We start from the raw sequence: 24,031 nt of genomic DNA on the forward strand, positions 1-24,031 counted from the left end.
ACCAAGAACTGTTTAACTGTTTGTACAGCACGAACTCAACAAAGCTATTTCAACAACACACTAAAGCCACCATTCTGTCACTGCTTTGGAAGACAATATATACATTAAAGTGTTTGTAAAAAGTTACAGAACACAACATGTGAGTAATATTCCCCATTGTTTTCTCAGTACTGATGGATTGTGAAGTGGGACACAGCCAGAAGTCCCACTGTGCCACACTGACCCTGAGCTGTGAGTGAAATGAGATAAAGTTCAATCTTTAGCAGAGAGATTCTGGAGAGAGGTAAGAGTCCTGAATCAAGGAAAGACTTTCTGACACAATAAAAGCAAAATACTGCAGATGCTGGAAATCTGAAATAAAAACAAAAAGTGCTGGAAATACTCAATAGCTCTGGCTGCACCTGTGGAGAGAGAAACAAAGTTAACGTTTCTGGTCTGTGACCTTTCATCAGAACTGACACAGGTTAGAAAAGAATTAGGTTTTAAACAAGTGAAGGGGAGGGGCATGTGGGAGAGAACAAAAGAGAAGGTGTTTGATAGAGCAGAGGGCAGGAGAGATTAAATAACAAAGCTGTCCTGGGATAAAGGCAAAGAGTGTGTTAATGCTTGTGGTTGCCTGACACCAGTCATGCTCTGATGTTATTGAACACAATGTTCAATCCACAAGGCTGTAGAGTGCCGAATCAAAAGGTCGGGTGCTGCTCCTCGAGCTTGGGTTGATTTTCACTGGAACACTGGCGCAGGCCAAAGACAGAAATGTTGACATGAGAGCAGGGGGGAGTGTTGAAATGGCAAGCAACCAGAAGCTCAGGGTCATGATTTCGGCCTGAGCAGAGGTGTTCCACCTAATCTGAATTTGGTCTCCCCAGTTTAGAGGAGACCACATTGTGAGCAGTGAATCCAGTATACATAATTGAAAGAAGTACAAGTAAATCGCTGCTTCACCTAAAAGGAGTGTTTGGGGCTTTGGATAATGAGCGGAGAGGAGGGAAAAGGGCAGGTATTATATCTCCTGCGATTGCATGGGAAGGTGCCTTGGAAAGGGGACGAGGTACCGGGGGTAATGGAGGAGTGGACCAGGGTGTCGCGGAGGGAACAATCCCTTCAGAATGTTGACAGGGGAGGGGAGGATGCGTTTGGTGGTGGCATCACGCTGGAGGTGGCAGAAATGGTGGAGGATGATCCTTTGGATGTGGAGACAGGTGGGGTGGTAAGTGAGGACAAGGGGAACCCTGTCGCAGTTCTGGGAGGGAGGGGAAGGGGGAAGGGGGAAGGAGAGGTTGAGAGTCCTGTCAACCACACTGGGAGGGGGTGGGGGCGCAGTAGTCAATTATATCTGAGGGAAGAAATGAACAGAACTGGCAGCTCAAAACTGGACATCCATGAGGCACTGTGGGCCATCAGCAGCAGCAGAATTGTATTTAAACACAATATGTTACCTCATGGCCTGACATATCCCTGACTCTGCCATTACCATCAAGCCAAGGGAGCAATGGTGCTTCAATGAAGTGTGCAGGAGGGCATGTCAGGAGCAGCACCAAGCAGACCTAAAAATGAGTGAAGCTACAACACAGGATTACTTGCATGTCATATAGCGGAAGCAGCATGCAATAGACAGAGCTGAGTGATCTCACAACCAACAGATCAGATCAAAGCTCTGCAGTCCTGCCACATCCAGTCCTGAATGGTGGTGGATAATTAAACAATTAACAGGAGGACGAAGCTCCACAAATATCCCCATCCTTAATGACAGGGGAGACCAGTATATCAGTGCAAAATACAAGGTTGAATCATTTGCAAACATCTTCAGCCAGAAGTGGCAAGTAGATGATCCATCTCGGCCTCCTCCTGAGATCCCCAGCATCACAGGTGCCAACCTTCAGCTAAATCCACTTCACTCCACATGATATCAAGAAATGGCTGAAGGCTCTGGATACTGAAAACATCCTGGCTGCAGTGCTGAAGACTTGTGCTCCAGAACTAGCCACGCCGCCTGCCAAGCTACACCACTGGCATCTACCCGGCAATGTGGAAAATTGCCCAGGTATGTCCTGTACACAAAAAGCAGGACAAATCCAACCCGGTCAATTACTGCCCCGTCAGCCTCCTCTTGATCATCAGTAAAGTGATGGAAGGTGTCGTTGACAGTGCTATCAAGCAGCACTTACACAGCAATAACCTGCTCACCGATGCTCATTTTGGTTTCCGCCAAGGCCACTCGGTTCCTGACCTCATTATGGCCTTGGTTCAAATATGGACAGAAGAGCTGAATTCAGGAGGTGAGGTGAGGTGACAGTGACTGCTCTTGCCAAGGGCATCAAGGAGCCCTTGCAAAATTGAAGTAAATGGCAATCAAGGAGAAAAACCTCCACTGGTTGGAGGCATACCTCTCGCAAAGGAATATGGTGCTGGTTGTTGGTGGCCAATCATCTCAGTACCAGACATCGCTCAGGAGTTCCTCAGGGTAGTGTCCTAGGCCCCAACCGTCTTCAGTTGCTTCATCAATAAACTTCCTTCCATCATAAGGTCAGAAGTGGAAATGTTCACTGATGATTGCAAAATGTTCAGTTGCATTAGTAACTCCTCAGATACTGAAGCAGTCCGTGTCCAACTGTAGAGAGACCTGGGCAAGATTGGGCTTGGACTGATAAGTGGCAAGTAACATGCACGCCACAAAAATGCCAGGCAATGACCATTTCCAACAAGAGTGAATCTAACCATCTCCCCTTGACAGTCAATGACATTACCATTGCTGAATCCTTCACAATCAACATCCGGGGGGTTACCAATGAGCAGAAACTGCATTGGATCAGTCATATAAATACCGTAGCTACAAGAGCAGGTCAGAGGCTGGGAATTCTGCTGCAAGGAACTCACCTCTGTCCACCATCTACAAGGCACAAGTCAGGAGTGTGATGCAATACTCCCCACTTGCCTGGATGAGTGGAGCTCCAACAACACCAAAGAAACTCAACACCATCCAGGACAAAGCAGATCGCTTGATCAGCACTCCATCCACTACTTTAAATATTCACTTCCTGCACCACCAGTGAACAGTGGCGGCAGTGTGTACCATCTACAAGATGCACTGCAGCAACTCACCAAGCCTCCTTCGACAGCACCTTCCAAACGCCCAACCTCGACCACCTAGAAGGATATTGGATGAATGGGAACACCACCATCTGCAAGCTCCCCTCCAAGTTACACACTGTCCTGACTGGGAACTATATCACCATTCCTTCACTGTCACTGGATCAAAATCTTGGAACTCCCTTCCTAACAGCACTGTGGGTTTACGTACAGCACATGGACTGCAGCAGCTCCAAAAAGGCAGCTCACCACCACCTTCTCAAGGGCAATTAAGGATGGACAATAAAGGCTGCGTTTGCTGACAACGCAACCACTAGGTGGCACAACTCGCTTTCTCCCCCTGCTTTGCACCGGCCGCTTCCACCCTCCACAGTCGCTCGCTCCAGACCTCACTGCGCCCCCCCCCCCACCCCCCGCTACTTCCCTGGCCGATTGTCTCCCGATCATGTCACCCCATTCTCCAGTCGTTCGCTCACTCCCCACCCCCCTCCCCTCCAGCCGCTAGCTCTAGGCTGCGCTGCTTCCCTTCTCTCGGCCACTTGCTCCCACGTTTGTCCAGTCTCCACGCGCCGCCCGAAGAAGCAAGGTGGGCTGCAAAGTGTGATGTAGGAGTGAGTAGTGAGTGGCCTAGAGGAGGGAAGTGGCACGGCCTAGAGCTAGCGGCTGGAGCGGGGGTTGGGGGGCAGAGAGCAAGCGGCCGTCGAGCTGGATGACGCGAGTGGGGAACAATTGTCAAGGGGAGCATCGAGGTGTAGAGCGAGCAGCTGAGGGGAGGAAGCGTCGAGGCCTGGAGCGAGTTGCCGAGGGGGGAGAGCTCCAGCCTCAAAGTCTCCTATTCAGCCGCTTCCTCCAGCTGAGTGAGGGGCTGGATACCCGATGATGCTTTCGCGCCCGTGTGCGAAGATGGACCAGGCGCGGATATGCGATGATGTTGGCGCTGCGCAATGACATCATCCTACGCATGTGCCACTTAATCCTGGCAAGATGTAGCTGTGCCGATGCACAGCTTGGCACAGTCCGATGATGTCAGCGGGCCGCTGCGTTGACAGGAATCACATTGTATCAGCAGTGCCCACATCCCATGAAAGAATAAAAAAGAGATTTGCCACAATGGTAGCAGGGTGAGGGATTTCAGTGATGTGGAGAGATTGGAGAAGCTGGGGTTGTTCTCCTTGCAGCAGAGAAAATTCAGAAGAGATTTGACACATTTGTTCAAAATCATGAAGTTCTTCAATAGTTTAAATAAGGAGAAACTGTTTCCAGTGGTAAAGGGGTCAGTAAGCAGAGGACACGGATATCAGGTGATTGGCAGAAGAACCATTTTTTACACAGCAATGTGTTGTGATAAAGAAAGAAAAGACTTGCATTTATATAGCACCTTTCAAGACCACTGGACATATCAAAGCACTTTGTAGACAATGAAATACTTTTGAAGTGTAATCACTGTTGTCATGTCAGAAATGCAGCAGCTAATACCCACAAACAGCAATGTGATAATGACCAACTGATCTGAATGAGAGGCAAATATTGATCACAACACCAGGGAGAATTGCTCTTCACTTGTTTGAAATTGCAGCATGGGATCTTTTACATTCACCCAAACATGCAGACCAGGTCTTGGTTTAACATCACACCTGAAAGGCAGCACCTTCAACATCCTCAGTGCTGTACTGGAGTGTCAGCTGTGAAATCTGAACCCAGAAGCTTGTGATTTCGAGGTGAGTGTGACCAACTGAGCCACAGATTTTACCTGAGTCTCAATCCTTCTACCAACAGTTTCTATCGGGTCTGTCACGACCCCTCATGATTGTGAACACCTCTATCAAATCTCCTCTCCAAGGAGAACAACCCCAGCTTCTCCAATCATTCCACATAACTGAAATGCTAACCACACGTTGCAGAAAGGAATTTTTCCTCAAGTTCCTTCTGGTTTTGTGAGTCACCTTAAATCTATAATCTTCGGTTATTGACCTTTCAGCAGTTAGAAACAGTTCCTCAGTATTTACTCTCCCTCAAACCTTCAAGGAAGCTCTGCAAAGTAACTGAAAATCAAGTTGTCAGAAGTGGGATTTAAACACATGCCTCCAGTGAAAGCTGCAACCTGAACAGAGAAGCTGAAACCGCTCAGTCACCTCAACTGTTCAGACCTTTTTGACCTCGTCATCACTTCTGTACTTTGAAAGGTTCACTCAGTTCAGGAACTTGTTCAATGTGACTGGAATGCTCAGTGACTGGGATATTAACTCTCCCGGGTTTTCCTGAGCTTGTTCTCGGTGTATGGGGATGTTTGATGTTTGTCATGGGCTGTGGAATCTTGCATCACTGTAATGGACATTAGGGCGGCACAGTGGCGCAGTGGTTAGCACCGCAGCCTCACAGCTCCAGGGACCCGGGTTCAATTCTGGGTACTGCCTGTGCGGAGTTTGCAAGTTCTCCCTGTGTTTGCGTGGGTTTCCTCCGGGTGCTCCGGTTTCCTCCCACATGCCAAAGACTTGCAGGTTGATAGGTAAATTGGCCATTAGCAATTGCCCCTAGTGTAGGTAGGTGGTCGGGAAATATAGGGACAGGTGGGGATGTGGTAGGAATATGGGATTAGTGTAGGATTAGTATAAATGGGTGGTTGATGGTCGGCACAGACTCGGTGGGCCGAAGGGCCTGTTTCAGTGCTGTATCTCTAAACTAAACTAAACTAACCCACTGATTGAATCTGTATTCACTGCTTTCCACTGGTGCTGGGTAATTGCAGAGTGTGGGGCCGGAATGTTGCTGCTTGTCCCGGCCTCACTCACTCTGGGAAAGAGTGAATAATTGATGCGTCTGTTTCTGTATCTGAAATGTGACTTCGATCTGCTGTTATTAACCGAGGCAGCGCTGCAGAAGGATACGTTAATAATCTCTCACTAATCAACTGCAAACAGTCAGAATGTGTAACTTTGAGCAGCGCTTTCTGCACCGTCAGGGCTGTAAAGTTGAGGGAGGGAGAGACAGTGTCAGTATCTGAGTGTGTACAGCACTGAACAGAGAAAGAGCCAATATACCGGGGCTGAGAAACAGTGCATCTTTTCACATTTAATCCACAGTCAGGAGCTGAAAATGATGAAAAACCAAATAGCAAGAGCAAAAATAAGAAAAGTAAGTAATTATAAATTAGCTGATCAGCTTTCACTGTGTTACCTGGTAGTCTACAGTTTTATATTCAATGCTGTCTCCACTGTGGCCAGGGAATGATTTCTTCTCAAAGGCTGAATATTAACAAAACTGCTTGTAATTTAAAATCTTTTAAAAGTAATTCCATGGAGCGAATGGGGCAAAGTCAAATAACTGCACCAATTATAGGAGAGCTGGTTGGTGATGACGTGGATGTGTCTGCAGTGTGCAGGACCAGACTGTTTCTGTAGATTCACAATGAATGTTCCATCTTTATTTATGTCAGTAAAACTGATCGTGGACAATGGCTATTCTGGTTGCAGCAACCTGAAGCTTTAACTCATTAACACTCTCCTTTAGGGTAATTTAGAAAGCACAACATGCAGCTCTGTCAGTTAGTTTGTTTGTTTGTGAACCCACAATTTGATGGTTCAAGCACATAAATGGATGAGGCTTTATTAACTTAAACTCTTCTACATCTGCTATATTACTCTTGCTGTTGATTTTTCAATGATAAGGTTAATCAAGTCTTTCTTTGTGAAATCCATGCTGACTGTGTTTTATTATTTTTCATTTCCATCTGCATTTTCTACTTTGGAGGATTACAGGATATTATCATTTTTTTATTCATTCATGGGAGGTGGGTGTCGCTGGCTGGGCCAGCATTTATTATCCATCCCTAATTGCCTTGAGAAGGTGGTGCTGTGCTGCCTTCTTGAACCACTGCAGTCCATGTGCTGCTGTAATGAAGAGAGTTCCAGGATTTTGACCCAGCAACTGTGAAGGAACGGTGATACAGTTACAATTCAGGATGGTGTGTGGCTTGAAGGGGAACTTACAGGTTGTGGTGTTCCCATGCATCTGCTGCCCTTGTCCTTCTCGGTGATAAAGGTCGCGGGTTTGGAAGGTGCTGTCTCAGGAGCCTTGGCGCATTGCTGCAGTGCATCTTGTGGATGGTACACACTGCTGCCACTGTGTGCCAGTGATGGAGGGCATGAATGTTGTAAATGGGATGCCAATCAAGCGGGCTGCTTTGTCCTGTTGAGTTTCTTGAGTATTGTTGGAGCTGCACCCAGCCAGACAAGTGGAGAGTATTCCATCACACTCCTAACTTGTGGACAGGCTTTGGGGAGTCAGGAGGTGAGTTACTTGCCGCAGGATTCCTAGTCTCTGACCTGCTCTTGTAGCCATAATATTTATATGACTACTGCAGTTCAGTTTCAGCTCAGTGGTAACCCCCAGGTTGTTGAGAGTGGGGGATTCAGCGATGGTAATGCCATTGAATGTCAAAGGGAGATGGTTAGATTCTCTCTTGTTTGGGATGGTCATAATCTGGCAGTTGTGTGGTGAGAATCTTATACATCTTTATTGTAGGGTACTCTATTGTACTGTTGAGTGACTACACTTGAAAAGTCCTTCCTTCATTGGCTGGAAAAGGCTTTGCAATGTCCTGTGGTCGTGAAATGCAAGTCTTGCTTTTTCCATTGCTTGCAGTGTCATTGTGATCAAAAGATAGGATTCATGAGCACAAAGTTTAAATCAATTTTGATTAAAATAATGTAAAAGCATCTATATTTTAGCACTGCACTTAATAATCTCCATCTTCCTATCCTTACCAAGTACAATGTCTTTGACCCTGAAATTGATTCCACAATCGCAGTCCCTCAGACAATTTCAGCTCAGTTCTGATGAAAGGTCACAGATCTGAAACGTTAACTTTGTTTCTCTCTCCACAGATGCTGCCAGACCTGATGAGTATTTCCAGCATTTTCTGTTTTTATTTCAGATTTCCAGTATCAGCATTATTTTGCTTCTGTGTTACTTTGAAAGTTAAAACTGACCCACCTGTCTACAATTCACACTGGGGTCTCCCATGAAATGATTCTGTATCATGTTGATGTAATGAATACAGACTCCGAGCACAGAGCTTCCTGTGGGGAATTGGGGATATGAAAACCAGCAGACTCTGCAGGAATTTCCACTGGGAGCACAAATTCACAAAATCTACCTTTTATATATCGATTCATTTTGATTGTCCTTCTGGAAAATTATTTTGAAACAATTTAAACATCAACCCACAGCTCCATGACTGGGTCAATTATGAGGTCATCCTCTGACAGGTCATGTGACAGCTGGAGCCACAAGACGTCAGAACCAGATTTGTGACTGGATTAAAACCCGGAATCCTGTCCCAATGGCTTTTCAAATAAAGCTGTTGCTGTTTGAAAACACAGCAGTTAAACATTATGCCTGACCATGAGGGGAGCTAGGGAGAAATTTACAAAACTAAATCCTTTTACAAAATAGTTCAAAAACCATTCACTGAGAAATCATGTGAGGACTCATATGCAGTAGAGAAACAAGCAGAATACAGAAAGTGCAGAGGAGAGCTGAAAAAGGAAAAGAGATCAGCAAGCTGTATGAGAAAAGATTAGCAGGTCACATAACTGGGAACACTGAAGTCTTTTCCCAACATATGGACAGTCAATGAAAGGGTGGGTCAATTAGGAGATCCTGTGGAGGCAGAGGGTGTGGCTGAGGCACTAATTAAGTACATTTCATCTGTCACAAAACAAACGGGTGCTGCAAATGTCACAGTAAAGGAGGAGGAAGTGGAGAATTTGGAGGGGATGAAAATAGATAAAGAGGAGACAATTACAAGGTTAGCAATGCTCACAGTAGAAAGGTCACCCGGTCTGGATGGGCTGCATCCTGGGTTGCTGAGGGAAGTTAGGGTGGAAATAGCAGAGACTCGAACCACAATCTTTCAATCCTCCTTGAATATGGGAATGATGCCAGAGGACTGGAGGATGGAGGTAAGCTTGGGTAGTTCGATCTCAGTTTAACTTGACCATTTTTATCATGTATCCATTGTCATAACTAACAACGTCAAGAAAGCCATTTTATAATGAACACATGACCAAAGGAACCATTTTGTGTTCAGTACTAACGCTTATATCCTGTATAATTAATGAGTAGCTACCCATCCTGAAACAGATGATTGTAAAAGTAATGAACCTTGATTGAGTTATAATTAATGAATCAATAAACATTTTGGAGAGAATGGGTTTTCATTTCAAGGTAGTTCAATCTAATTACTGTGAGTTTCTGTGTCTGTGTGGGAAAGGACAGTTTCAGCTAAATGTATTCAAACAATGGATCTTTCTCGGACCCCTGATAAAACCCATGGTTTGGTACATCGTGACCTTCAAGAGTCTTGATTTAATGAACAGGAAACTTGTTTCAGATCAGATTGGGAGACAGTGTGAAACCACTCCATTGTACTCATGTCTGAGATTCTGAGGACAGGTGACTGTTAGTGGAAGACATTATTAAGAACTAATTAAATGTACCTAGCAACAGCTAGGACCAATTATTATTTTACATGGTGGTGTGATGGCCATCCAGGGGTTAAAAGTCGGGAGCTTGTAAGGTTTCAGTGTGCAGGAACACTAGAAGATCTCAGGGGTAAAGGCTCAGATCATCAACCAAGTTCTCCACCTGATGAGGGATCTCGACTGGACAAAGAGGACTCTGACACTCTGAGACCAAGCTCGACCAGTCCCCAGAGCTGTAAAGTTATATTCCCCAAGTTTGTTAACTATAATTTTACTTTCAATTATTAAGTACTATTTTACTCTCAATAAAAGTTCTGGACTTATTAATCAAGTATCCTGTTGCTTTAATTGGTTAAAGTCATTCCCAAAGTGATTGTCTACAACAGACTTTCCAGAATTAAAAGATAAGTCTGCAAGGATTGTGAATATTACAGCCCTGTTTAAAAAGAGAGATAAACCCAGGAACTACAGACCAATTAGTCTAATGTCGGTGGTGGGGAAACTTTTAGACACAATTATCCAGGAGGAAATTAACTGTCACTTGGTAGAACATGGGCTAATAAATGACAGCCAGTACAGATTGGTTAACAGAAGATTGTGTCTGAAATAATTAATGAATTAATTTCTTTGATGAAGTTTCAGAGAGAGTTGACCAGGGTGGTGAGGTTAATGGTGCGTGTCTGGACATCAAAATTGTGTTTGAAAAGGTACCATAAACTAGACTTGGGGCAGCACAATGGCACAGTGGTTGGCACTGCAACCTCACAGCTCTCGCAACCCAGGTTCAGTTCTGGGTACTGCCTGTGCAGAGTTTGCAAGTTCTCCCTGTGACAGTGTGTGTTTCTGCTGGGTGCTCCGGTTTCCTCCCACAAGCAAAGACTGCAGGTTAATAGGTAAATTGGCTGTTGTAAATTGTCCCTAGTGTAGGTAAGAGAATGGTGGGGATGTGGTAGGGAATATGGGATTATGGTGTAGGATTACTATAAATGGGTGGTGGTTGGTCAGCACAGACTCAGTGGGCCGGATGGCCTGTTTCAGTTTTGCATCTCTCTATGACTTGTTAACAATATTCAAACAGATGGGATTAAAGGGGCAGTGGCAGTGTGGATCCAAAATTGGCTGCAGGGTAAAAAGAATGGTGAATGCTTGTTTTTCAGAATGGAGGGAGTAATACAGTAATGTCCTTGTTGTTGCAATATGTTCAATGTCAGACCCCGAGCTGTCCGAGGGATGGGGCAATTTGTGATGTTCCTGTGGTTGCAATATTTGCAGTGTCTGACCTTGATCTGTCACAGGGACGTGGCATTTATGAGGTCCCTGTGGGGTGCTGTTTGTTTGGTGTATCACACTGACCTGTCCCAGAGAGCGGGAAGGTTGTGATGTCCTTGTGGGTTGCAATCTGTTCAGTGTCTGACTCTGATCTGTACCAGGGATGGGGCAGTGTGTGATATCCTTGTGCATGTCATACAGGCCCACTGGTGTGTGGTTCCATCCTGATGCCCCATCTCTGGGCAAAAAGTCTCACTTCTCGATGGGTGTCTCGAGAAGACACAGTGGCGCAGTGGTTAGCACCGCAGCCTCACACCTCCAGTGATCCGCGTTCGATTCTGGGTACTGCCTGTGCAGAGTTTACAAGTTCTCCCTGTGACCACTTGGGTTTCTGCCGGGTGCTCCGGTTTCCACCCACAGCCAAAGACTTGCAGGTTGAAAGGTAAATTGGCCATTGTAAATTGCTCCTAGTGTAGGTAGGTGGTAGGGGAATTGAGGGGATGTGGTAGGAATACGGGATTAATGTAGGATTAATATAAATGGGTGGTTGATGGTCGGCACAGACTCGGTGGGCTGGAAGGGCCTGTTTCAGTACTGTATCTCGAAATAAATGAATAAGAAGGCAAGACTGAGAGAGTAAACCTATAGAGTAAATCCGGAGTGGAGTCCTGGAGGCAGTTACCTGTTACTTATCAGGCAGTTTTCCAGCAACTCCAACAGCAGAGCTGTTAACAAACAGTACTGTCTTTTCCTTTCCTTTGGACAATACTAGCAATGCTGAGAGGGGATCCTGATGCTCAGGGTCTCCATACTATTTGCCCAGGCCTGTGCCCTGGAGAGGACACTCCAGCTTCTTGGTTAAACATTAGCACAACCCGGGAATAAACAGTTACTGATTATAAGCTCTCATTGAATTGGTGTAGAGTATGAGCGCCAGGGGTTACTTCGGTCAGTGGAAGAGCTCTTAGTGTCTCATTGGATAGCGACCATTCACTCCAAGCTGGGCAGCCCCCAGTCAGTTAGGTGCTGTCCTGCCACGACCTGCTTGCTTCAATGAGTGCTTGGAGCTTGGAGAGTCATCTCTCAACAGGCGGTTCGATAATCTATGCACCAAGAAAAACAAACTCAACAAAGAAGACAACAGTCCTTCGCATCACAAGCTGGAATGTGAGGACCATGTGTCCTGGCCTTACCGACAACCTTCTGCAGGTTGATGACACACACAAGGCAGCTGTGATCGACAAGAAACTCACAAGGCTCAATGTGGACATTGCTGAGCTGCAAGAAACTAGACTCGTTCAAAGTGGATCCCTCAAAGAGAAACACTACACCTTCTTCTGGCAGGGGAAAGCCCAAGAGGCAACTCGTGAGCATGGAGTGGGTTTCACAGTAAAAAACACGCTACTTGAGATGAGTGAACCACCCACAGTAGGCTCAGAGAGACTTCTTACTCTTCACTTGTCAACAAGCGTGGGCCCAGTTAATCTCATGTGCATCTATGTCCCGACACTCACCTCCACCCCAGATGTCAAGGATCAATTCTATGTGACACTTGACACTGCCATCAGTAGAATTCCTAGCACTGAGGGACTGTACCTTCTAGGAGACTTCAACACAAGCTTGGATACTGACTACACAGCTTTGCCAAGGTGCATAGAGCACCTGGGGATTTGCAAGATGAACGAAAATGTACAGAGGTTGCTGGAGCTATGCTGTCACCATGGATTCTGTGTGATGAACAGCTACTTCCAGGTCAAGCTGTGCCACAAGGTGTCCTGGAGACATCCGAGATCACGCCACTGGCACCAGCTAGACCTTATCATCACCAGACATACCACCCTCAGCAGTGTCCTCATCACTCACAGCTATCACAGCGCTGACTGTGACACTGACCACTCCCTGGTGTGTAACAAGGTCAGGCTTCAGCCAAGGAAGCTTCATCCATCCATGAAGAAAGGTCGTCCTCTGATCAACACTTGCCGAACCACTGACCCAGGAGTTCCTCAACATCCTCGATCAGGCTCTTTCAGACAACAATGCTCAAGGCCTCAGTGCAGTGTCAAAGTGGAATCATCTGCACGCCACCATCTATAACTCTGCTCTCACTGTGTATAGGAAAAGCGATGGGAGGAATGCTGACTGGTTTGAGGCTTATTGGACTGAAATGGAGTCAGTTACTGCAACTAAGAGGAGAGCCCTCATGAACTACAAACAAGTCCCCAGCAAACAACATCTAGATGCTCTCAGAGCTGCCAGAAACAAGTCTCTGCAGACTGCTCAGCACTGCACCAATCAATACTGGTTAAAACTCTGCTGCTGAATCCGGGGATGCTCGAGGGATGTATGAAGGAATTAAGAAAGCAATGGGCCCAGTAGTAACTAAATCAGCACCTTTTGAAGACAAAGACAGGGGTGATCATCACTGAACCTAACAAGCAGATGGAAAGGTGAGTGGAGCATTACCTTGAACTCTGCATAACGGAGAACATTGTCATTGAAGTAGCTCTCAGTGCCATTCCAGACTTCCCTGCCATGGAGGAACTGGACAGTGAGCCCACCATAGTCCAGCTCAACAAGGGCTCAAAACATGCGTGATACAAACATTGTCACCTTGTACAAAATTAAGGGGGATCGAAGTGACTGCAGCAATTATCGGAGCCAGCTACTCAGTTCCACTCACCTGCTCGATCCCTTTCTTCCTGCAAGTTCCTTTGCTTCAAGTATCCATCCAATTTCCATTTCAAATCATTGATTGTCTCTACTTCCACCACACTCGTGGGTCAGGTCATTACCACTCACGGCATAAAAAAATTCCACCTCACCCAAGGATGGGAAATATTTATATCTTCTATATTTAGCTTATTCTCTATCTCTACGAGAATAGAATGGCAGTCAACATGAAAGGGAACCCAAAAATCTTTGAGCAGTCTTTAAATAATACGCAGGTAGTAAGCGGTGAAGTGGGCCCCATTAGGGACCAAGAGGGTAATATATACTTAGAGCTGCAGGGCAATGTTAATCTAGTTAATGAGTACCTTGTATCAATGATCACTAAGGAAGTGGAATTTCACAAAATATCAGTAGAAGTGGAGAGTGTAGAGGCAATAGAGAGGGTACAAATTGAGAGAGGGAGGTACTGAAAAGGCTGGTTATGCTTCAGGAAGATAAATTACCTGGTCCGTATGGCTTTCATCCCAGATTGCGAAAGGAAATGTGGATGCAGATAACAGAAAGGCTTTCTATAATCTTCCAATCTTCCCTGGATACGGGGAAGGTGTCAGAGGATTAAACAGTGGCAAATGTGACACCCTTATTCAAGAAAGGGTGTAATCACAGTCCGGCTAACTGCAGGCCAGTTAGATTAACAGCAGTGGTGGGTAAGGCTTTAGAAAGAACAATCAGGGAAAAAAATCAACAGTCACTTGGAGAGGTTCGAGTTAATTAAGGAGAGTGAGCATGGATTTATAAATGGGAGTTCATGCTTGACTAATCTAACTGCATTTTTTGATGAACTAACAGAGAAGGTTTATGAAGGGCATGCAGTGGATGTTGTTTATGTGGATTTTAAGAAGCGACACATAAAAGGGTGATTAACAACATTGAGGTTCATGGAATAGGAGGGTCAGTGTCCAATTGGATAGAAAATTGGCTTAAGGACAGAAAACAGCAAGTCGTAATAAATGGTTCATTCTCAGACTGGAAGGTTGTCGACAGTGCTGTTCCCCAAGGGTCACTGCTGGAACCACTGCTTTGTACTTGCGACAGATAAATGACTTGGATCTTGGAATATAGAGGAGAAGCTCAAAATATGCCGATAACACCAAACTTGGAGAAGTGGCAAACAGTGAGGATGAAATGAACCCCCAGCAACAAGACAGTGATAGGCTAGCAGAATGGGCAGACAGGTGCAGATGGATTTTAATAGTGACTAGTGTGAGGTGATGCATTTTAGCAGAAGGAATAGGGAGAGGCAATATATACTAAATGGCACAGTTCGAAAGAGTGTGCAGGAATAGAGGGACCTGTTCACTGTCACGTGAACAATTACTTCTTGTGTGCTCTCAGATTTGTAACCTTCACTGTACTGGAGTGAGGTGACATCTACTGGCAGGAAGCAAGAACTGCAATCAAGCAGCAGAAATTCCATCGTCTGTCAGGGTGAAAGAAACATTGCAATGTGAGGAAATAGTGAATGGGTTTGATTGGGTTGATGGAGACATGATTCCACTTGTGGTGGAGTCCAAAGCAAAGGCCAGAAATATAAAATTGTCATTATTAAAAGATATGAGGAATTCATGATAAATGTATTGAGGCAGTGAGTGGGTGGAATCTAGACAGAATAGAAAGTGAGATTGGGTGGACAGAAGCAGTGTGAAAGGATGGCTCAAACAAAAGGTAAACGCCCTGAAAGGTTAACTCTGTTTCTCTCTCCACAGATGCTGCCAGAGTTTCTGAACATTTCCAACACTTTCTGTTTTTATTTCAGAATTTGCAAGATGTTTCTTTGCTCTGAAAAAAAAATGGATGATCGGCTTTGGCTGCCAGTGAAATTCCACAGGAGCTAAAAGGAAGTTCTGATATCAGTGGCATGTTGATTCTTGCTTAGGGTGAGTGATTAATTAATGTGTGAGAGATCATGGGTTCAAATCCTGGACAAGCCCTTCTTCTTTGGCATTTTTAGTTTAAGGTCATTGATTGGTTTCAGCCTTGCAGAAGGCGGAATTGATTTCCATATGGAGCCTGCTTGAGGACCAGAGAGCTGGAGTCAAAGAGCTTGATTAACTAAATGTACAGATAGCCAAGTGGGAATATAAAGTTGTTGCTGCAATTGTGACCTGACTCCAAAAACAACAGGACTGGGTTCTGGACTGGAATGGAATGGAATTCTTCAGTGTTTCTGTTGTTTGGCTTGCATTGACTCATCGATTTTCTTGTTTTTCACTTTGTCGATGCCTTTGAATAATTGTGGATCCTTCTTCAGAGTGTCTTCTTTCACCAGGTAGTTCTGACCTCTGATGATGATGATCGTAATGAGCTTCAATTCGCTGATAGTTTTGGAACTGAACAGATTTCCTTTGCTTGAGTCTACAACATGGAACTCAGTCTGACATGTGGACCCATGGGAGGATTTAAATGCCACCCCTGCATTGAAGAATACAGTTGCATCCATCCAATAAGAGAGCGAGTAGAAGTGACAGTTCAGTCAGTCAAACATTAAACTTTTAATTTCAGGGTGGTGAGTTTGAGTGCCATTTTGTTTTTCCCTTTTTTAAGGCTTCATTAGCAGAGAGTACAAGGAGTGTTTGAAATGAAATTCAGCAAAAGTATGAGAAAGTCTCACTTTGATTCAGGACTCATCTCTCTGCAGCATCTCGCTGTGAAAGATTGAACTTCATCTCATTTCATTTCCAGCTCGGGGTCAGTGCGGCTCAGTGGGACTTCTGGCTGTCTCCTGCTTCACAATCCATCAGTGCTGAGAAAGCAATGGGGAATATTATTCACGGCTCTGTAACCAGAGGACACCAATTTAAGGTGAATGGCAAAAGAACCAAAGGCAACATGAGGAAAAACTTCTTTTGCACAGCGAGTGGTTAAGATCTGATATGCACTGTTTGAGAGTGTGATGGAGGCTGATTCAACCATGGTTTTCAAAATGGTATCAAATAATTATCTGAAGTGAAAAAAATTGCATGTTTTCATGGAATACATGAGTCTGTGGCATGAGCTGAGTTGCTCGTGCCGAGAAGCAGCACAAGTACAATGAGCTGAATGGCTTCATTTTGTTCTGTAACTATTCTATGATCTATGATTCTTTTCAGAGTGAAATCAACACTCACATACACGAAACTGACAGCTACAATGTAAACCCCACACTAACATACCAGCGAATGCTCGGGACAGAGTAAAACCAATCAGTCCTGGACTAGAAACTGACAGGTGCACTGTAAACTTCGCATTACCAGACAAGAAATTGACAGATACAGTGTGAAACCCACAGTCACGTTGCAGCAGTTGGCAGGTACCGTGTAAAATTCTTTCTTTCATATCCCAACTGCAAGGTACAAAGGAAATTAGGTACAAACCCAGGCTCACACTTCAAAGACTGAGAGATACAAAGCAAAACACATACTCACCTACAAGTACAGAGACGAAGACACACTCAGAGGAGGTGCAGATTCAAGACACATGCATGTAACAGAAACTGATAGGGATAGAATCAAACCCTTTCTCAATTCTCAGAAACTGATAGATCTCGACAAAAGCTGATGCTCACATACAAGTTGTTGAAAGATATGTGGTGAAACTCACAGAGCAATAGCAGAAACAAACAGGTACTGAATAATACCCACAGTCACAGACCAAAAACTGAAATATACTGAGTTAAACATCACTTTCTCACACCAGAAACTCATGGCTACAAAGTGAAGCTGACTCTATCCTCCCAGGCATTGACAGGTGCAAAAGAAAACACTCACGACGATTCCAGGTCATGAAATGTACGTAATAAAACCTTTCAGCTGAAAGAATAACATTAATGACAGGTGTGGTACCCAGAATGCTCAGCGGCCTAGAATCCGCCCGATCTGTGACAGGAGCGGGGCGCGCAGGCGCAGTAGAGACAGCTCTGTCAGCAGCTGGAGCTGCGGGTTCGGAGTTGGAGCGGAATATTCACAAAGTGCGAGAAGACTTTGTTGGCTCACACAGCTGGAGCAGGGCCTCAGGGCCACAATAAGATGGAACAATCCCATCTGTATCCCTGCGGATGGCGGTGGTGAAGCTTTTCCCGGTGAGGCTTCCCGAAACGGCGTCGAGAAATGGATAAGAATTGGGGACTGGGCAGGGAGCGTCTCTAAATGAATACAATTTGGGTACTGGTCAGGGAGCGTCTCTAAATGAATAAGATTTGGGTACTGGTCAGGGAGCGTCTGTAGATGGGTAAGAATTAGGGACTGGGCAGGGAGTGTCTCTAAATGAATAAAATTTGGGGACTGGTCAGGGAGCGTCTGTAAATGGATAAGAATTGGGGACTGGTCAGGAAGCGTCTGTAAATGGATAAGAACTGGGGACTGTGCAGGGAGTTTGTAAAATTGAATACGAGTTGGAGACTGGGCAGGGAGCGTTTCTAAATGAATAAGATTTGGGGACTGGGCAGGGAGCGTCGATAAATGCTTAAGAATTGGGGACTGGTTAGGGAGTGTTTTATTATTCGTTCGTGGGATGTGGGCGTCGCTGGCTCGATCTCAGCTCGAGTAATGTGTCCAGTTCTGGACACCAGGCTTTAGAAAGGACATCAAAGCTTCTGAGACAGTTCAGAGGAGATTTACTAGAATGATACCAGAGATGAGGGGTGTCAGTTCTCTGGACAGGCTGGTGAAGCTGGGATTGTTCTCCTCAGAGTAGAGAAAGTTAAGGGAAGATTTAATAGAGGTGTTCAGAATCATGAAGGATTTTCATAGGGTCGAGAGGGAGAAACTGTTTCCACTGTCCTGGGGGTCAGTAACCAGAGGACACAGATTTAAAATAATCGGCCAAAAATGTCAAGGGGAGGTGAGGAGAGATCTTTTTACCCAGTAACTGATTCGGATTTGGAATGAATTGTCTGACAGGGTGGTGGAAACAGATTCAATTATAACTTTCATAAAGGAATTGGACAAATATTTCAAAGTGAAATTCTCCAGGATTATGGGGAAATAGGCAGGGGGTTGGACTAATTGCATCTTTTTGTTAGAGAGTCAGCAGAGGCACAATGGGGCCGAATGGCCTCCTGTGCTGTATGATTCGATGAACATAAGAACGAGGAGCCGGAGTCGGCAAGTCAGCCACTCGAGCCTGCTCTGCCATTCAATACAATCATGGCTGATCTCATCATGGCAGTTCTTGTTTCTTGCCAGCAGATGTCACTTCACTCCAATGCAGTGAAGTTTCCAAATCTGAGAGAGACACAACAGGAAATAATTGTTCCCATGATAGTGAATGTGTGGGATTTAGAAATACCAGGAGTGGAGACGAGTTATTACTTGTCTGCTCGATCCCCATAGCCCTGTAAAATTATTTCCTTCAAGTGCCCATTCAAATTCCTTTTGTAATCCTCGATTGTCTCCATTTCCACCGCCCTCGTGGGCAGCGAGTTACAGATCATCACCAATCAGTGTAAAAAAGTTATTGCGCACATTCTCCCTGTACCTCCTGTCCAAAACCTTTAATCTGTGTCCCCTAGTCCTTGTACCAATAGTTAACGGGAACAATGTTTCCTTGCCAACTTAATTAAATCTGTCACAGCCGAAAACACATCCATCAATTCTCCCCTCACTCTCCTTTGACACAGGCAGAACAGCCCTAGCTTTTCCAACCTAACCTTGTAACTAAAATCCTCCATCCCTGGATCCATTCTGGTGAATTTCCTCTGCATCCTCTCAAGGACGCTCACATTCTTTCTTAAGTGTGGTAAGCAAAACTGGAAGCAACACTCCAACTGGGGCCTAACCAGAGCTTTATAATGGTTCAGCATAACTTCCCTGCTTTGTACTCAATGCCTCTATTTATAAAGCCCAAGATCCCATATGCTTTGCTAACCACTCTCGCCATATGTCTTGCCACCTTCAAAGATTGATGCACATGAACCCCAAGTCCCTCTATTCCAACACACACTTTAGAACTGTGCCATTAAGTAAATATTGCCTCTCCCTATTCCTTATGCCAAAATACATCACCTCACACTTGTCACTATTAAATTCCATCTGCCACCTGTCTGCCCATTCTGCTAGCCTATCATTGTCCTGTTGCAGGCAGTTCATATCATCCTCACTGTTTGCCACTCCTCCAAGTTTGTTGTCATCGGGATATTTTGAGATTCTACTCAATATTCCAAGATCCAAGTCATTTATCTTTAGCAAAAAAAGCAGTGGTTCTAGCACTGACCCTTGGGGAACACCACTGTCGACCATCCTCCAGTCTGACAAAGAATCATTTCATAAGACTCGCTGTTTTCTGTCCTTCAACCAATTTTCTATCCAATTGGACACTGACCCTCCTATACCACGAACCTCAATTTTGTAAACCCCCTTTTTATGTGGTACCTTGTCAAACGCTTCCTTAAAATCCATATAAACAACATCCACTGCATTCCCTTCATCAACCTGCTCTGTTAGTTCATCAAAAAAGCAGTTAGATTAGTCAAGCATGAACTCCCATTTATAAATCCATGCTCACTCTACTCAATTAACTCGAACCTATCCAAGTGACTGTTGATTTTTTACCTTGATTATTCTTTCTAAAACCTTACCCACCGCTGCTGTTAATCTAACTAGCCTGTAGTTACCCGGACTGTCCTTACACCCTTTCTTGAATAAGGGCGTCGCATTTGCCACTGTTTATTCCTCTGGCACCTCCCCCGTATCCAGGGAAGATTGGAAGATGATGGCAAACTCTTCCATTATCTGCATCCGCATTTCCTTTCGCAACCTGGGATGCCAGCCGTCCAGATCAGGTGATTTATCTACCCTAAGCACAGCCAGCCTTTTTAGTACCTCCCTCTCTCAATTTGTACCCTCTCCATTGACTCTGCTCTCTTCACTTCGACTGATATTTTGTCAAATTCCACTTCCTTAGTGATCACTGATACAAAGTACTCATTAAGTAGATTAACATTGCCCTGCACCTCTAAGCTTATATTATCCTTTTTGTCCCTAATAGGCCCGACTCAACCTCTTACTACCCACTTATCATTTACATGCTGCTCGAAGATTTTTGGGTTTCCTTTCATGTTGACTGTCAGTCTATTCTCATAGAAATAGAGAATAAGCAAATATAGAAGATGTAAGTATTTCCCATCCTTGATGAGGTGGAATTTTTTATGTTGTGGGTGATAATGTCTTGGCCCACGAGTGTGGTGGAAGCAGAGACAATCAATGATTTGAAAAGGAAATTAGATGGATACTTGAAGGAAAGAAACTTGCAGGAGGAAAGGGATCGAGGTGGTGAGTGGAACTGACTAGATTGCTCCGGGGAGAGCCAGCATGGACGTGATAGGCCAAATGACCACCTTCTGTGCTGTAAATGACTCTGTGTTGTTTCTCAAATTCAATCCACTGGTGCTTGGTAAATAATTTCAAAGTAAATTGTGCAACCGGAAAATCAGAACCAAGGCAATGGACGCATAAGGAAGCGAAATTGCTGAAACCCGGGATTGAACCAGGGACCTTTAGATCTTCAGTCTAATGCTCTCCCAGCTGAGCTATTTCAGCCCTACATTAGCAACGGCTTGGTGTCCTTGTTTTGGAAGAAAATACATACATTCAAGTTTTCCAAAAAATTAAAGAACACAACATGTGAGTAATATTCCCCATTGCTTTCTCAGTACTGATGGATTGTGAAGCGGGAGACAGCCAGAAGTGCCACTGAGCCGCACAGACCCGAGCTGAGAATGAAATGAGATCAAATTCAATCTTTCATAGTGAGATGCTGCTGAGAGGTAAGAGTCCTGAATCAAAGCGAGACTTGCTCATTTCAAACACTCCCTGTACTCTCTGCTCATGAAGCCTTAAAAAAGGGAAAAACAGAATGGCACTCAAACTCACAACCCTGCCATTAAAAGTCTCATATTCGACTGACAGAACTGTCACTTCTACTCGGTCTCTTATTGGATGGATGCAACTCCAACACAGGGATGGCATTTAAATCCTCCCATGGGTCCACATGTCAGACTGAGTTCCATGTTGTAGACTCAAGCAAAGGAAATCTGCTCAGTTCCAGAACTATCAGCGAATTGAAGCTCATTACGATCAACATCATCAGAGGTCAGAACTACCTGGTGAAAGAAGACACTCTGAAGAAGGATCCACAATTATTCAAAGGCATCGACAAAGTGAAAAACAAGAAAATCGATGAGTCAATGCAAGCCAAACAACAGAAACACTGAAGAATTCCATTCCATTCCAGTCCAGAACCCAGTCCTGTTGTTTTTGGAGTCAGATCACAATTACAGCAACAACTTTATATTCCCACTTGGCTGTCTGTGCATTTAGTTAATTGCAATTTTGTCGACAAGCTCTTTGAATCCAGTTGTCTGGTCCTCAAGTCAGCTCCGTGTGGAAGTCAATTCCACCTTCTGCAAGGTTGAACCAATAGATAACCTTAATCTAAAAATGCCAGCAAACCAGAGCTCATCCGGGATTTGAATGTGGGATTTTTCGCATGTTAATTAACCATACTCCCGAAGCAAGAATCATACCCCTAGACCAACGAGCCACTGACAAGTCAGGCTTTATTAGCTGCTGTGGAATTTCACTGGAACCCCCCAGCCAATCATCCATTTTCTTTCAGATCAAAGCAACATCCTGCAAATGCTGAAATAAAAACAGAAAGTGCTGGAAATGTTCAGCAGCTCTGGCAGCATCTGTGCTGTGAGAAACACAGTTAACGTTTCACGGCACTCACCTTTTGTTTCAGCCATCCTTTCAGACTGCTTCTGTCCATCCAATCTCACTTTCTATTCTATCCACATTCTAACCATTCACAACGTTACTACATTTTTCATGAATTCCTCATTTCTTTTATTAATGACAATTTTGTATTTCTGGCCTTTGCTTCAGACACCACCACAAGTGGAATCATGTCTCCATCTACCCAATCAAACCACTTCGCTGTCTCCTCACATTGCAATGTTTCTTTAACCCTGACAGACTGTGGAGTTTCTGCTGCTTGATTGCAGTTCTTGCTTCCCGCCAGTAGATGTCACCTCACTCCAATACAGTGAAGTTTACAAATCTGAGAGAGACACAACAGGAAATAATTGTTCACATTCTAGTGAATGTGTGGGATTTAGAAATACTAGGAGTGGAGACGAGTTATTATTTCACTCTGCTATTACATCCTTTATAATGGACTCCAGCATTTTCCCCACGACTGATGTCAGGCTTCTTTTGGGCCCCCTTATCTCGAGAGACAATGGATACGCGCCTGGAGGTGGTCAGTGGTTTGTGAAGCAGCGCCTGGAGTGGCTATAAAGGCCAATTCTGGAGTGGCAGGCTCTTCCACAGGTGCTGCAGAGAAATTTGTTTGTCGGGGCTGTTGCACAGTTGGCTCTCCCCTTGCGCCTCTGTCTTTTTTCCTGCCAACTACTAAGTCTCTTCGACTCGCCACAATTTAGCCCTGTCTTTATGGCTGCCCGCCAGCTCTGGCGAATGATGGCCACTGACTCCCACGAATTGTGATCAATGTCACACGATTTCATGTCGCGTTTTTATAGCGGAGACATGGACGGCTGGTGGGTCTGATACCAGTGGCGAGCTCGCTGTACAATGTGTCTTTGGGGATCCTGCCATCTTCCATGCGGCTCACATGGCCAAGCCATCTCAAGCGCCGCTGACTCAGTAGTGTGTATAAGCTGGGGGTGTTGGCCGCTTCAAGGACTTCAGTGTTGGAGATATAGTCCTGCCACCTGATGCCAAGTATTCTCCGAAGGCAGCGAAGATGGAATGAATTGAGACGTCGCTCTTGGCTGGCATACGTTGTCCAGGCCTCACTAACCGGTATATAAATCGCTGTTTTCTTTCTGCCTCTTTTTTTAAATAGTGGAGTTACATTAACTACCGTCCAATCCATTGGAACTGTTCCAGAGTCGATAGAATTTTGAAAAAAGACCAGAAATGCATCTGCTATTTCAAGGGCCACTTCCTTAAGTACTCTGGGATGTAGATTATCAGGCCCTGGGGATTTATCGGCCTTCAATCCCATCAATTTCCCAAACATTCCCTACTAATACTGATTTCATACAGTTCCTCCTTCTCACTAGACCCAATGTTCCCCAACATTTCTGGGAGATAATTTGTATCCTCCTTTGTGAAGACAGATCCAAAGTATGTATTTAATTGGTCTGCCACTTCTTTGTTCCCCATTATAAATTCCCCCGTTTCTGACTGTAAGGGGCCCACATTTGTCTTCACTAATCTTTTTCTCTACACATATCTATAGAAGCTTTTACAGTCAGTTTTTATGTTCTCTGCTAATTTACTCTCATACTCTATTTCCCCCTTCTTAATCAATCCTTTTGTCCTCCTCTGCTAAATTCCAAACTGCTCACAATCTTCAGGTTTGCTGCTTGTTCTGGCCATTTTATATTTCTCCTCCTTGGATCTAATACTTTCCTTAATTTCTTTTGTGAGCCACAGTTGAGCCACCCTTCCTGT

General features: G+C 44.8%; 1 protein-coding gene and 1 non-coding gene across 2 annotated transcripts in view; one reads left to right on the forward strand and one right to left on the reverse strand.

The window, feature by feature from the left end:
- The window catches only part of LOC137364974 (histone H2A-like), a 49,401-nt gene extending 32,651 nt beyond the window's left edge, over positions 1 to 16,750 (forward strand). Inside the window, exon 2 of the mRNA XM_068027846.1 lies at positions 16,664 to 16,750. Coding sequence (XP_067883947.1) covers positions 16,664 to 16,750 — 87 coding nt within the window. The remainder of the gene's footprint in view (positions 1 to 16,663) is intronic.
- Positions 16,751 to 21,015: 4,265 nt separating this feature from the next.
- trnaf-gaa (transfer RNA phenylalanine (anticodon GAA)) lies at positions 21,016 to 21,088 on the reverse strand. Its single transcript has one exon. It is a non-coding gene; the product is annotated as a tRNA-Phe (tRNA).
- Positions 21,089 to 24,031: the final 2,943 nt, after the last annotated feature.

Source organism: Heterodontus francisci, unplaced genomic scaffold, assembly GCF_036365525.1.
Source record: "Heterodontus francisci isolate sHetFra1 unplaced genomic scaffold, sHetFra1.hap1 HAP1_SCAFFOLD_43, whole genome shotgun sequence".
NCBI lineage: Eukaryota > Metazoa > Chordata > Chondrichthyes > Heterodontiformes > Heterodontidae > Heterodontus > Heterodontus francisci.